This window comes from Vulpes lagopus, chromosome 2 (assembly GCF_018345385.1).
Source record: "Vulpes lagopus strain Blue_001 chromosome 2, ASM1834538v1, whole genome shotgun sequence".
In the NCBI taxonomy this organism is placed as follows: domain Eukaryota; kingdom Metazoa; phylum Chordata; class Mammalia; order Carnivora; family Canidae; genus Vulpes; species Vulpes lagopus.
Window position 1 is genome coordinate 119676156 of NC_054825.1, and position 16566 is coordinate 119692721.

Here is a 16566-nt window from a genome sequence, read left to right on the forward strand (position 1 = left end):
ATGTTTTATGGGGACCCACGATTAACAAGGGGAAAAGGCACAGGGTAGCAGTAGCAGAAGTGTGAAAGGAGTAGAGCAATGGTGTCAGGAGGCCAGTTTCTGGAAAGCTGTGCTGAGTTTCCATGCTTTAATGAATTTGCAAATCACAGAGGGAAGCTTATAATGGTGGAAACATCACACGGAGTCACACGGAAAAGAATGTGTAGTGATTAGAAAACAGGACACTTGAGTTTTGGGTTTAGTTCTGCTCCTACTAGCAATGTGACCCTGGCATATCACTTAATATCTCTGAGATTCCTGTTCTGTATCTCTAAAGCAAATGAATGTGATTCACTCTTAATGTCCTTTTCAGCTCTTATATAGGAAAAAGCGAGCCTTTTCACATGGGGTTACATATCTGATACCAATTATAATTCAAAAAATGGATTTTGAGATGCTGGGTAAATTAGCTAACTTTTATAATAACACACTGAGGATGTAATTAAGAACAGTTAGGAACTAGCAGACTAAGGTTCTAGGCCAGGCTTTGAAGCAGTCAGTGACTTTGAGCAAATTTATGCATTTCTCTAGGGATTAGGTTTATCTTTCTCTATGTGCCAGTTGAGCTAGATGGTCCCTGAGTTTTCTTTTCTTTTTTTTTTTAAAGACTCTTGGATTGGTTGGATTCTTTTATTTTTTATTTTTTATTTATTTATGATAGTCACACAGAGAGAGAGAAAGAGAGGCAGAGGGAGAAGCAGGCTCCATACACTGGGAGCCTGACGTGGGATTCGATCCCGGGTCTCCAGGATTGCGCCCTAGGCCAAAGGTAGGTGCTAAACCGCTGCGCCACCCAGGGATCCCTGGTCCCTGAGTTTTTTTTATCAGCAATAACATTCATTATTCTCTTTGCCTTTTTCCAGTAAAATAACGTAAGGAAATATAGTTTCAGTTTCCAAAAATTTCTAGAGGAGTTTTTACATGGATATACCAGGATGATTTAATATGCAGGCACTTTCCATGGGAATTATTTTGAAAAAGACCTGTCCCTTTTGAATGATGATTTTTCTGACTTTATGAAAACTAAACATAAATAAAAACCTTAGGTAGTTATTAATTTTCTATAGACCTTCATCTATAAAGAGGAAGTGAAGTTTGGGGAAGAGTGGATGGTTGGGATAGGTACCTCATACCAATTGGACAAAATGGAGAACTAGGACAATTATTAAATATCACATACTTTTGACCAATATGACATGAATTGTGAGTGCTCTACTAAAGACAAAAACTTTTAACTGAACCATTTATCTTTTCCTTTTTAATGTAAAGCACAAACTTGAAAGGGCTAGAAATACTTTATTTAATGAAACGATTCAAACAGATGAGTTTCATCGTTTTTCAAGTGCTATCATCATTGTAACTTTAAGCAGATATATCTTTAATAATCATTATTAATGTTGTTTACATCTTAATTATTTGTTTAAATTCTAGTTACAATAAATTGTCCTTTTTTACTTCTTATTGGTTTTTATAATGACAGTAAAAGAAACAATGATATAATGTAGAAAAGCACTCAGGAAAAATTAGTGCCGCATCCAAAAGTATTATTTCTGAAATTTATTTTGATGTCATATTTGTATTAAGATATATTGTCATTGTCCACAGTACATCTGTGAGGTATCAGGTTGTTTGTCTTGATCCCTATTTCACACATAGGGAAACCATCATAGTACATTTAGGAAATTTTCCAAGGCCACATGTTGTGTCAGGACAGCACTGGGAATAGAATTTATCTCTAATAATTTTCTTATGTAGTCCAGTGCTTAACATAGTGCCCTAGAAAGAGTAAGTAGAGTAAGTACTCAATAGCCATTGAATGAAAGAATGGATAAACCATTCTATGAAATCTAAACAATTGTCATATTTTCTCTCCATTCCCTTCTTCATTAAATTGGACAAGCTGTAGGAACAGTTGAGTAATAAAGTTTATCTACAGTCCTACCCAAAAGTTTCCATTGCTACATGAAAGGGGGCTTTGCAAGATTATACCATGTGGTCAGTCCTGAAGGTACATACTCCAGGTCCCCCCAAAAGAGTGTCGTTAATCTTGGTTCATTAAAACATTGGCTTTTGTGGTGTGAGTTAGATCCACTAGCATGTGCCTGAGACCAACTCTTTTTGCCAAAGTCACTGAAAATCCATTATTGATACTGAATGTGTAACTGATGCCCTAGCCTAGTGATATTTTAGTAAAATAGTGACCTAACTAGGACTTAAAGAACTTACATAGTTACAGTCCTTGAAAATAAGTCACTTGGCTAGTATTGGCTCTGGCTACCCCACCAGAGGGTAATTAGAATGCCAAAAAAGGAGAACTTATTTCCTGAGCTTATTTGTCATAAGTTGAGTTGCAACTGTAAACATGATAAAGGTCACAGTGGCATGACTTTTAATGTTGATAGAAAAATGTGGTAAAGAACACAAGTGTTCATATCACTTGGAGACAAAAAGGTGACAAAACCATAATAGTCATTCCCAGTGATGCATTATCAAGTAACTTAAAGATAGTCATTTATTTCCTTGGCACTGATCACCACTTACTGCAAAAAACAAGTAAGACATCTCATGAAGCATTTATGGTTAAAATGCATTTCTTCAATTTTGATGACATTAACTTCTATATTTATATATGTATTTTTTGAGAAAGTAAACATATTTAACTGCATAGGATAATCCTATTAAAATGAAGTGAAATACGTTTGTGTCTGTCACCCATATTTAGTGACTGATCTAAAATTTCACCCAGGTGACATTTCTATTAGGACATAGTCTGGAGAAATCTGAAAATACTACATCTCATTTGCTTTTATTTTTTAAAAAACACTTTCACCAGACCTGCCTAACTGGATGGTTTATTTCCACTGGAGACAATGTCCTAATTATAATTCAAGATAAATCTTTGAAATAAGATTTATCAAACATCAAATATTTCTACTCCATCTTGCCATGTCCAAAGTTCAGAGATATTTTGAATTCTATGTGAAAGAGCATCACAAGGAACTTACAGCCCTATTTGTGGCAACTACTACCCATTCTTAGAGCATTACTGTAACTAAAATAGGAAGAGACATAAATAAAATTAAACTATTAACATCATCTTAGTGGTCAGATTGCGTTCAAAGATCCACATGATAAAGAGCAGCTTTCGTATAAGCTCCTGCACTCTTTTGAACTGAAAGCATCTGTGTTGTCACTTAAAACCACATCGCACTGAAATCAGGAATTCCATTTTGTAATTGCGTCAAGTATGTTTAAAAGATCATTAAGTAAACTTTAAATTAACTTGTGAGCAAAGCTACAGTGAGTAGAAATAAAAAAAAATATATAAGCATCCACACTAGCAACAAACACTAATAACAGATTCTTGAGTGCCAGATCTTTCAACGTGTTTGCTTATCATTCAAGAAGAGTAAAACAGTTTCAGAGACACTCCCCGGATTCATGATTTCAGTTGCCTATGTCACTGCAGACAAACAGAAGGTCCTATTTTCAAAGTCTTAAAGCACTTGGAAGGGCTGTGCGTAGGGGGTCTATTGTCCTTGTTGCTTCTGTCCTGGAGAACTTGGTTGGCCAGAGCTCTCTCCAGGACGGTATGCGGGAGTGACAGGAAACTGAAATCCGTAGCCATTGTATCCATCCAAGTAGACACACTGGAAGAAACTGATGGGGCCTAGGGAACAGAGCATGATAATCTGTTAAAACAAATAGAATGCGAGCAGGAACAAAGGTGAAACATGGCCTGATAGTACAATGTCAGTGAACATGGGATCTTCAGCCACAGAGACTTGACAATAACTAGCCAGTGAATCAACCATATTGTGTCTTGCATTCCTCACATGTAAAGTCAAAACACTATAGCGAAAGCTTCCTAGAAGTGTTGTGGAAAGTAAATCAGTAAGTGTATGCGAAGCACTTGAAATCTTTCCTGGCACCTAATAAGCCCTTAATAAATGATAATAAAAATGATCTGACATAGAAAGTCAAAGCACCGACATTACAGGAATCTGTTGGTGTGCGCAGCACTCAGAAAACTGTTATGTGGTAACAGATGCTAAAACATGAGCTTATCAATATGCCAAATAACTGATTTTTTTCTTTGAGTGTTTTAATAAAAGCACAGAGAGCCTTGTGGTTCCTAGAGTTGAGGTTTTCCACATGCCTTTACTCTGGAGGCTCTCCTCAAATGGCACAGTTACTTTTTACGGCAATGCTTCCAGGTAGCAGCTCTGCCGGCAGAGCGGAAAGCAACACAGAAAGACCTTAAAGACAAGCAAGGGCTGTAGTGCAGCAGGTAGGAGCTTGTGCTGCCGATGCCCCCCATGCTCCTGGTTGCAGTTTTGTTCAGAGACGGTAACTTTGGCTTTTCAAACCATCACGGGCACCCGCTGACTCTTCAGTGTTTTCCATTTCATTTATTTGCCATCTGTTAATGAGCCACTTTTTGCTGATGGCCAGGAAAGAGAAGGACCATTGAAGAGACTGCCATGTGGACTGTGGTGAAGCTGGCCAAATCCATATGAGTCTAAGGGGCTTATGAAGTAGCATAAAAACAAAGCAAAGCAACAGAAGGAAGCAATGAGGGAAATTATGAACTTAGTTCTTTCTACTTCATCTCATACAGAATCACTGTTCTTTTTTTTTTTAAGATTTTTTTATTTATTCATGAGAGACAGAGAGAGACACAGAGAGAGGCAGAGACACAGGCAGAGGGAGAAGCAGCCTCCAAGAAAGGAGCCCAATGTGGGACTCCATCCTGGGTCTCCAGCATCAGGCCCTGGGACGAAGGCAGGTGCTAAAACACTGAGCCACCGGGGCTGCCCCAGGATCACTGTTCTTCTTCTTCTTCTTCTTCTTATTATTATTTTGTTCCAGCTTCAGAGAGAGGCAGTAACACAACCTGTCCCACCTCCAAGGTTGTTGGGTGCTAACGGGGATGGCAATAAAGCTGGCTGCATATAAGCAATGGCAGCACCAGTGCTAAAAGTGGAAGAGTCCAGCTGAGGCAGGCTACCTTCTAGCTGAACTTACCACACATGGGCACAGTTCCGACACTTAATTGATGTCGATAGGGCTATTAATGAAAATATCATTATAGCTGCAAATTTTAGCTCTTATATAAAAGACTCAGGAATATCCGACTATAGAACCACTCCATAGTAAGATGAATATAGGAAATATTGTTTTTCTATAGTAAATCCCCCAATTGAACTTAAATATTTGGTAACTGTTTTACTAAAAATATTGAATTGATTTATTCATTCATTTATTTTTACTTAGACTTTTTATTTTGAGATTAGTCTAAAGTTGCACACAGTTGTAGGAAATGATACAGAGAGATTTCTGTATCTCTTTCACCGGGGTTTCCCCACAATGGTGACAACTTTGTAAAACTATAGTACAATATTCTAAACAGGAACTTGACATTGATGCAATCCACCTATCCTTCTGTGTGATTTTTTTTAATTATGTTTTTTTTGATTTTTAAAAAAGATATATTTATTCATGAGAATAAAAAGATGTATTTATTTATTCATCCCTTAAATTATGTTTTAATATTAATTTATAGAATAAAAGGCTTCAGCTGTTTCTGTGACATAGCCACAAATTTTTACCAGTAGATGAACAATTAGGAAACTACTATTTAAATCAGAAATATACCCAGTTTGATTTTATAAGATTTTGCGATAATATTGAGAAGTATTAAGACTGCTTATTTCCCCATATTTGTCACAAGCTGATGGTATGGATATGAAGGCTTCCAATGACTATCTCTCCTCTGGTGCAATATCCCCAGCATCTAAGGCAGAGCTTGGAACATAGTAGGCACTTAATATTTGTTCAATGAATCAAGTATTAATGCAGAGTAGGAGGCATTTGCTATTATAGTACGCATTTTAGTAATTTCCTTCAGAAATACATTAAAGAAACATTTAGAATTTGGAAAACATTATTGATGTCATTTCCTCAGATAAATGTGTATTCTTTACTTTAAAATCATGATGTGGGCAGCCCCGGTGGCCCAGCGGGTTAGTGCCGCCTTCGCCTTCAACCCGGGGTGTGATCCTGGAGACCCAGGATGGAGTCCCATGTCAGGCTTCCTGCATGGAGCCTGCTCTCCCTCTGCCTGTGTCTCTGCCTCTCTCTCTCTCTCTCTCTCTCTCTCTCTGTGAGTCTGTCATGAATAAATAGATTAAATCTTAAAAAAATAAAATAAAATAAAATAAAATAAAATAAAATAAAATAAAATAAAATAATGATGTGAGGGGCACCTGGGTGGCTCAGTTGATTAAGTGTCTACCTTCAACTCCCATCATGATCCCAAGGGTCCTAAAATCCAACCTGCATAGGGCTCCCTGCTCAGTGGGGAGCCTATTTCGTCCTCTCCCTCTGGCCCTACCTCCCCCAATGCCTGTGCTCTCTCTCCTTCTCAAGTAAAAAACAAAAACAAAAACAAAAAACCCATTATGTGAAACAAATCTCTGTCACACTTATTTCAAACATTGCTTCCTTTCGTCTGTCCAGCAATGACTTTAATGCAAATGTGGATGCAAAATGTATTGCTTCACCATTTGAAGAAAAATGTCTAATTTGGAAGTACCAGAATAATGAGAATCTTGGATATTGAATTTTGTAGCTGTACCTGAATGTTGATTGCATTTGAAATCAACAATCCCAAGGATTGAATATTGAGCCCCTGCCATATATCTAGAAAAACCAAAAAGAACTTTCAATCTTAGAAGTGAGTTTCTAAGCAATTGAATTGCCGAGTCCTAGAATTCTACATTTTTTTCATTTTCATATTAAAAAGTTTAGCATGTCACTTCAGCTGTCTTATTCTTACAGCAAGCAGTGACACACATTTAAGCATGGGTTCAGTGAGGGTGTTCAGGATCAGAGTTGTGCAGAATGGTTTGCAACAAATGCCACTTCAGTCATTACTTTTAATTCTTCCAAATACGTGCCTCTTGCCTGATGCAAAAAATGATGAACTTCTTTTAGAAATAGAAATGACCTACTTTAATGTTATTCTTCACGTCCAGGCTAGAAATCTTTTTCTTCTATTATGGGTCTTCTTAAGAGTCTTAAAGTGTCAATTTACACTTACCATCTTAATATAGAATGACTTTATCATTTTAATGTAACAATGAACTTACTTTTTTGCCTCTTTGTGGAAGACACATCTTCAGCTTCTTCTAATGGATACAAAAATATGAAAGTAAGTAATCTGTACATTCCCAGCTATCATACAAATATGGAGGGAGATGAAAATGTCTAAAGAGGTGTGCAGTATGAAAGAAACAAGAGTGAATGCTAGGTTCTTTTAATATATGCTAGGTTCTTATTCAGATTCTGCTCAATCTTTCACTATTTTAAAGGAGAGAAGAACCAGTTGAAGAAAAGAATGTGGCATTTGACAGGCAGTTGTTAAAACAGGAAAACTGGTCCTGATGTGTTGGATGTTAGTGGATGAGAACTAGATGACACACATTCTTTTCTTAGAAGAGGTCTTTGATTTTCAGAGTTGTAATATGGTAAGGGTAAGTTGGCTAAATGATGATATTTCAGTCAAAATCATTCTAAATTTTTTAGGAACTGCAGTTTTTTTGTGACCACCATTGCCATGAAAGAATATCACAGAATGGTGTCCTGTATCCTTCCCTTTTCTCATCTGGCTCAAGGGCTTCTCTCCTGTAGTGAATGGGCACCAGGCAGTTATCTAGTGATGGAGAAATTGAAGCTATCTCTGTGAACCCTTTCTCCAAGTTAGAAGTTCTTGTCTGGTATTCATATTTGGGCTTTTGGGGGGTTTCCTATAAAACTCTGAAATGTTAGAAAGATGTGAGTGTGTGTGTGTGTGTGTGTGTCTTTCATCAAAAGTTAGGTTTTAGACTTCATCAAAATCTGAATGAGCTCAAGGACCTTTTTCTCAAAGTGTGATCCAAATACCAAGAGTTTCACTATTACCTGGAGACTGACATAAAGGTAGTTCTTAGGCTCCAACCCAGATTTATTCCATTTTAAGACTGTCAGAATATTTATGTATAAAATAGTTTGAGAAGCAAAGATCTAGAAGTTGAAAACACATTAAGAGTTGTTGTTTTTAGGGGATCCCTGGGTGGCGCAGCGGTTTGGCGCCTGCCTTTGGCCCAGGGCGCGATCCTGGAGACCCGGGATCGAATCCCACATCAGGCTCCCGGTGCATGGAGCCTGCTTCTCCCTCCGCCTGTGTCTCCGCCTCTCTCTCTCTCTCTGTGACTATCATAAATAAATAAAAAAAAAAAAAAAAAAAGAGTTGTTGTTTTTAATAATTCAAGTTTAAAAAATATCTAAAAGTTCAGTATTCAAAACATATCTTAGGGAAAATGTAAATCATTTCTTAAGACTCAGGTGTCCATTCCCTTGTGTCTTTTCTCAAAGCACTACTTTCTACACTATTAATTAATTCTGGGCCCTGCTATAGTACTTATATTTTCATGGCAAGAACAACTTTTAGGAAAACTCTATTGCGTACAGGAAAGTTTAGAAGTAGAATAGAAAATATTTATTATATAATAAGCCAAACTATGGAGCCAGAAAACTCCTCAGAGAAAACACACACACTCACACACACACATCAAATTAGTTGAAACCCTTACAATATAGATAAGGAAATTTGGTCCTGAAAATACTTGCTCAAGATTATGCATCTGGTTGTGGCATATTTTTCTGAGGTTTGTCTTTCCATCCTCCTTCCATTCCTTTTTCCCTTCCTTCCTCTATGTAATTTCTGTCAGTATAGGCAAATTATTTCAAATATTCTTTTTTTTAAAAAAATATTTTTTAGTTATTTTTTTTTATTTTTTAATTTATGATAGTCACACAGAGAGAGAGAGAGAGGCAGAGACACAGGCAGAGGGAGAAGCAGGCTCCATGCACCGGGAGCCCGATGTGGGATTCGATCTCGGGTCTCCAGGATCGCGCCCTGGACCAAAGGCAGGCGCTAAACCGCTGCACCACCCAGGGATCCCTATTTCAAATATTCTTAATAAAAATATGCCAGGAATGCCTGCGTGGCTCAGTCTGCCTTTGGCTTAGGTCCTGATCTCAGGGCCTGGGATCGAGCCTCGAGTCTGCTTCTCCCTCTCCTCCTACCCCTCCCCCTACCCCACTCATGCTCTCTCTCTCTCTCATCTTTAAAAAATATATCAATTTCATCTTTGAACACTTAATGTGGTCCTCTTCCTGTCAAATAGCATCCCCACAATTCTTGGTGAAATGATAATTTTGAAATATTGTTCTTGTAAGTAGTTTGGACAATAAATGCATCTAATAATTACTTTTATTTTTTTAAATATTTTATTTATTTATTCATGAGAGACACAGAGAGAGGCAAAGACACAGGCAGAGGGAGAAGCAGGCTCTCTGCGGGGAGCCTGATGCGGAACTCGATCCCAGGACCCCAGGATCATGCCCTGAGCAAAGGCAGATGCTCAACCACTGAGCCACCCAGATGCCCCTAATAATTACTTTTAAATAAACCAGTGTCCATCCAACTAGTGCCTTCAATATGTGCAGATATTCACATATATCTATTTTTCCAAATACTGCAAAAAAGCTATTTGTTTTAAAAAATAGGCCTACCATCTAACCATTACTTAGGAAAAGCTGAGAACTAGATCAAAAATAGCTTAATAAAACAGACAAAACATTACAGCCTTAAGAGAAAACTTATAAATACATTGACAATCACAAACTCACCTTTAGCTTTCTTTGAAGCTGATACATCTTCCAAATCTTCTCCTAGAGAGTAAAGAAAGGACACATCAACCCACAGTCTATTTTCCAGATTTCCCAAAGAGGAAATTTTGTATTTAAAGATTTTTGAGTCACAGGATGTCTTACTCTATGAACTCAGCATCTAGTGTCCCTATGAATAGGAACTTCCTGACAAACAAGACAACTTCTCTGATGTGGGGAGAAGGTGGGGAGGAGATGGATTCCATGCCAGGCTGTGATCAGCAGGCTGGCAAAGGCTGGCTACGGAAAGAAGGGCTGACCGACAGTGCCTTTCCCAAACTTACTTTTCTTTCCTTCCCAAACCACCAGCATCCCTGGGATTTAGGAAGTTTGAGGTAAGTAGCTTCACATCCACAAGGTGGATTCTCAGAAAAATATCCACCCACATATTTTATTAGCAGACTGATTAGATTTTTGTCTTCTGACAATTGTAGAGGCAATTAAAAGTCATTAAAAGTTGAACCAAAGCTCAAATACATAAACAATGATTCTAATGGTACATTATGTAAATTTCTTGGTGTTTTGTGTACAGGCACATATGGAATAATGTGGAAGAAATTTTAAGTCTGAGATAATTTTAACACAATGTAATTAAATGATCTTTAAATATTCACATCAACTTTTTAGCATTCATAATGATCTGAAAGAGGGTTGGTTTTCTATCATTTATTCAGATTTTGCATACCAGCTGCTCACTAATAAATAGAAAAGGGGTAAAATAGGTCAGTATGCAAATTTTCTCTAATAAAAAATAAATGTGACCTTTAGGAAGAGATGCTATTATGTAAAAGAACAAAATGGGGAAAAGAAATAAAATTACTAGCATTTCTTTTACAGTGAATATTTAAAAACTATTTATTTAAAATAGTATTTTTTAATTAACCACCTTGGGAAAAAAGTCACACCAGGATTCCAAAGTAAAGACAGAGACCCCAAAAGAGCTTTCTTTCTTTCTTTCTTTCTTTTTTTTTTTTTTTTCTTGTCAGGATGGAGCAGAGTTTAAATCAGGCAAGAACCACTCCAGCTCTGTCCACAGCTTACTCTCTACAGCTGGATCTTAGGTATGGTGGTTACAAACTGGCTTCACTTCATTCAAGGTCATAGTTCAGAGCATTTATGATTTCCTCAATTTGAGCATCCTTTACTCCTGCCCTTGGCAGTGTCGCTTAAATGTGGACTGGAGCATCCACTTGGTCCGGAGCGGTGAATTATTAAAATTTCAACCTGATAAATTTAGAGGTATTGAAATATAGGGGTGCTTGGGTGGCTCAGTCAGTTGTCTGCCTTTGGCTCAGGTCATAATCCCAGGGTCTTGGGATCAAGCCCCAGGTCAGGCTCCCCGCTCAGTGGGGAGTCTGCTTCTCCATCTCCCTCTGCCCCTTCTCCCTGCTGTACTCGCTCTCTCTTTCAAATAAATAAAAACTTAAGAAATAAATAAGGCAGCTAAAAAAGGGAACTATTTAAATATAAGTTTAACTCAAATACTGAATTAAATAACCATGGTCTTAAACTACTCAGCAGTTATGAATAAAGAAAAGGTATAAATGAGTATATGATAATTTAAAATAATAACTCTATTTTTAAAATGAGGTTAGAGTTTTTAGAAGAATCAAATAATAGTTTTATTTTCATTGTGTAGCAAGAATCTGCTAATATCTATGGATGACGTTTATAAAAATAAAATAATGCCAGGTTCTTGTACACAAGAAATATAGATTTTATTTTTGTAGATTATAGCACATTTAGAACTAAGACACTTATTCTCTCGATCCACTTTTATCCTTGGGGAAAGAAATATGGGTAGAATAAAAACCTTAGCTTCTTCTCTTATCCAAATTCTGTATTCTGAGCCAGCATAACGTAGATACAAGTGATAAAAGCTGGTAAGAAACGAGTCACATGTCAATCGCTCCGGCTCATGGAAGGCACAAGAAGGGCAAGTACAAGCCTAGGGCAGTTGCTATAGAGATGCAGTCTCTGTGCAAGCAGCTTAATGGCAACAAAAATTTACTGAACTAGGAATAACGAATGTACTGTGACTGTCACTGCTCAGAATACAAAGAAACAGCATATTTACAGTCCATTTACTTTTATAACTTGAGCATTGATTATGTGAGTGGTGGTTTTGATAAAACAAATACTTGACTCTCTAAAAAGGTATAGTCATTACCATAAAAGATGTATCAACATGTGCCAATGGAATTTTAAGGAATAATTTCCTTGGGGCGGGGGGAGGGACAGTCAGGAAAATAGTTTATGAAGGAAGTCTAATTTATTTTTATTTTTATTTTTTTCCTTGGAAGGTTTACCTGAGGAAATATACTTTAGGTGAGATGTGGAAAAAGTCAAGAAATATTGATGTACAACAGCCATACCCAAGTTTGGTATCAAATAGAGATGGTTCAATTTTTTGTTAAGTTTGCACAAGAATAAGGAATGTGATATTTTTCCTTTTGTCAGTTTTTAGGGTCCTATCAGTGCAGATACCCCACTTTAGTTGAAGGATAAACAGTTCAAGCTGCTAAAGTGAATAATTTGGTATTTGTTGCCTTAGAGGCAGGCCTGAGCTGGACAGCACAGCCTCTAAGCCAAATTCCTAAGCCTGAGGACAAGGACTGGGAAGCAGAATCAGATAACGAGTTAGGGGCCTTGGGGTTCTGTGATGAGCTGAGTGTACCTGTATCTTATTTGTGAAAGGGAAGGGAAGGGAGAATTATTCAAAACTTACCACTGAAACTTCACAGCTATTAGAACATTGATTTTTTAAAAAATAATTTTTATAACTTGTACAATTTTAGAGCACAATGAGTTTTATTTTCTCACATATCCCTTAATAAATGGTACCTTTTCATTAAAAAGAAAAAAAAAAAAAGGAAGCCTAATTTAAAATGGGTCCCCTAGGGCAGCCCAGGTGGCTCAGCGGTTTAGCTAGCGCTGCCTTCGGCCCAGGGCCTGATCCTGGAGATCTGGGATCAAGTCTCACATCAGGCTCCCTACATGGAGCCTGCTTCTCCCTCTGCCCGTGTCTCTGCCTCTGAAGTGTGTGTGTGTGTGTGTGTGTCTCTCATGAATAAATAAACAAAATCTTTTAAAAAATGGGTCCCCTCATATAGAGGGGATTTTGACTGAGGGAGATGGCCAATTTGCAGCGAAGGCAACCATCAGAAGACTAGAAGAAGACAGCAAAGCACAGAATATATTCAAGGATCACAGGGAATGTTGAGGTTAGAAAGATTATCATGTGGAAAGACAGATGTCAGGCTGAGTAGTCTCTACTTAATGTCATAGCCAGTGAAGGTTGTTCAAGAGGGAAATCATATGTTAATGTACTTTGTAAAAATAACAAGACTAGAATATGAGAGAAGGGATTCAGAAAAAGAAATTGGGAATGTATTTTAATCGTCCACATAGAAACAATGATTTCTGTGGCTGCAGGGGTTGAGTGTAAATGAAGCTTTGTAGGTTGAGTGAAGTGGGATTGAATACATATGAATGCAGGTCTTTGGTGTAACAAGGGATAGCCTAATGTGTTGAGTTTGGAGGAAGATAGTGATGCCATTCTCAGCAACAAGGAAATCTCAGGAGGCACTCATTAGCTGGGAGTTATGAAAAGTTTAGTTTCCTAGTTCAGTTGTGGTGTTGTGGTGTTGGCGGTCATAAAGTTGCAAGTTGTGGTGTTGGCGGTCATAAAATTGCAAGTGTCTAATAGGAAGAAAGAAGGCAGGATATCTGGAAAAGTTTAGAAGTGGCAGGCATTGAGTTAATAGGCAAAACTGAGTGAGTTGAGAGGTCACTTTTAATGATAGTTAATAAGTCTTTATACCATCTGCTGTGCCTTATTATTTCATATGTTTTAGCACATTCAATTCTGACGAGCCCTCTGTGAGGTGAGTGTTCTTATTTTAAATCTCCTATACAGATGGGGCAGAGAGGGGTTAAGTGCTGCCCAAGGTCACGGAGTGACTTAAGTGGAAGGACTGGACTGGAGATCCCAATCTACCTGGATTAGAGTCACTTGAATGAGGATTTATATTTATTGCAGATAGTATACCTGTTATGTTGCAGCCACTGTTCTAAGCACTTTATAAATAATAAAATATTTCACTTCCTCTGGAAATTTGGGAAGAGGATCCTATTACTATTCCCATTTTGTAGGTAGGACAAATGGCTAGAGACTCAAGGTTTGCGAGATAGTTGGTGGGGAAAACTGGGATTCGGACTCAGGCCTTCTGGTTCTGGAGATTGTGTTACCAATCATTGTGCCATTCCACCTCTTGAGGATGGCCTCCTAGACCTAGTTCTCTCTCATTCTAGAACCTATGCATTATATTACTGGCTGCAAGAATCATGAACTTGTGCAGAGCAGAGATGAAGGAATGTCTCTCTTCCAACAATCCATTCTTTTTCAGAGGGTATGAATAGAAGAGTTACTTGGCTGTATTTGAAAATGATAATGACAATGAAGAGGAAAATATATCTGTTCTGTGTGCTTAACCACTGTAATTTAGACAATCATATTCCAAACAATTAAGAATGATAATATTATCCTGACTTTCAATTTGTAGACTCCATCCTTTATGTATATAGAAACTTAGATTTGAAAAAAAACAAAGAAAGAAACTTAGATTCTGAAGGAATCACAAGTGTTAATGAAACCATCCTCTAATCAAATTCAGACATCTCTACTATAACAGAGTCAAAAACACATGGGAGGATTTGTCTGTGCGGCTACCATTTCAATCTTTTAAACATTTTGACGTCAAAGTCTGGCTTTTGTATAACTCTTTTATACTTATTGAATTAAGGCTACAGACACAGGGGTTCTTAGAGAACTATTAGTTTATGAAAACAATAAAATGATGATGATAGAAAGGTCTAAATTATGTATTTTCAAGTAGTGCATGGATCTTCTCATTAACTAAAAGAATTTCTTCTTTGTCTCAATTTCACAATCTGCCTCATTTCACATAAGTGTCTGTTCCAATACTTAACTATATGTATATAAATTTATAAACAGGTAAATTTATAATATATAGATGTGTGTGTGTGTTATTTTGTAATTGAATGTAATGCACTGAAAAAAAAAACAGAAATTCTCTTTGCCCTTTGTATGAAAGTATTTGCTGAGCTCTCAGCCTGATCTCCAGTCATGGATCAAAAAGAGAACAGGATGGGATTTTACAAAAGTTCAGGAGGTAAGTCTTTGCAGGGAGTCAAAGGTAGCCTTGGTTCTACGAGGCTGAAAACAGATATAACTTCAACAGCTAATATGTTGGCATTAAGGAGACTGTGAGTGTATATACATATATGTGTGTATGTGTGTTTGTATAACATACAAATATACATGGATATATATATATTTATATAACATTAATATTAAAACTAAAATTTGGAGGGGAATTCTAAGAACAATAAAAAATGTGGAGTCTAGTCTTAGGTCACTGATAGATATGGCGTATAATTACATGTATTTTTAAACACGTGGACTTGATATATGAATTAGCAAATTTTATACTAAAAATTATATATTTATCATTCTCAACAAGCAATCTTATCTTGATTCCATTTCTTATTCTCCATAATGGTAGCTCTCAAACTTTTGGTTACAGAAACCCTTTACAATCTTAAAAAATTAAGGACCTAAAAGAACATTTGTTTATATGGATTATGTCTACTGATAATTAATGTAATAGAAATTAAAATAGCCATTTTTTTTGTAAACACAAGAATTCACAAGCAAACCATTCCTTTATATAAGAGTGATGATGTTCTTACATGCCATTTGGAGAATTCCACTGTATACGTCTGAGAAAAATGAGACTGACAAAGGTAAGTAATGGCTGAGTATTAATATGTAAAACGTTTCAGATCACCTAAAAGGATTTTGGAGTTCTTAGAGATCCACAGACTATTACATTGAGAAGTATTACTCTAGATAAAGAATTCTATCTCTGTGAAACAACCAACATGTTACCAAAGGAAATAATTAAACATAAATCTGTCAAAAGGAAAGATAATTATTTAAAAAATAAGTTCATAGCCATGTAAATCAATAACAGTGCAAAGTATTTGAGAAAACAACAAAGTGAATGTTACCTTTTGAGGGCAAAAAAACCCCTGTCTTATTTCTCTGACACAGAAACAAGTAAAATAATGTCATATATAAGCAGGACACAGACAAAGCAAAGCTAGATTCTTTAAAATAAGAATTGTTACAAAGGAAATACTCGTAAATCCACCTACCTTTTTATTTTATGGAAAATTATCACAACAATAGCAACCATTTGCCAATTAACTAATGCTAGTTTTGCATTAAAAGAAATATTTTAAATTAATTTGAAATTACAATAAATGTAAATGTTTTAGATTTAGGGTTAGATATCAACTTCTTGTTTGGTTTTTTCCTTGCTTTCTCTCTTTTTCTCTCTCTTCTTCTTTCTATATTAAAAGCATCCCACCTAAACTTGGAAAACTGGAATTAATTTAACATCATTATCACACACAGTCATATTAACTCATTAGAAACATATTTACAGTGGTTTTTAAAGGTTGTTGGAATCTCAGATTGTTCTTTATATAAAGGGTATGATTCATCATTCATATTTTATGATGTATTTTATATGTTTACAATATAAAAATATCTGAAATTGAATCAGAATCAAAAAACTCCCAATAACCAATAGTCCAAGACAAAACAGCTTCACAGGTGAATTCTACCAGACATTTTTAAAAAGAGTTAATACCTAATAT

At 36.5% G+C, this 16566-nt stretch overlaps 1 protein-coding gene across 1 annotated transcript in view; it reads right to left on the reverse strand.

Moving 5' to 3' along the window:
* Positions 1 to 1315: 1315 nt before the first annotated feature.
* The window catches only part of LOC121478059 (triadin-like), a 35923-nt gene continuing 20672 nt past the window's right edge, over positions 1316 to 16566 (reverse strand). Inside the window, exons 7-8 of the mRNA XM_041732866.1 lie at positions 9778 to 9819; positions 1316 to 3709 (exon numbers count right to left, since the gene is read on the reverse strand). Coding sequence (XP_041588800.1) covers positions 3570 to 3709; positions 9778 to 9819 — 182 coding nt within the window. The 3' untranslated portion in view covers positions 1316 to 3569. The remainder of the gene's footprint in view (positions 3710 to 9777; positions 9820 to 16566) is intronic.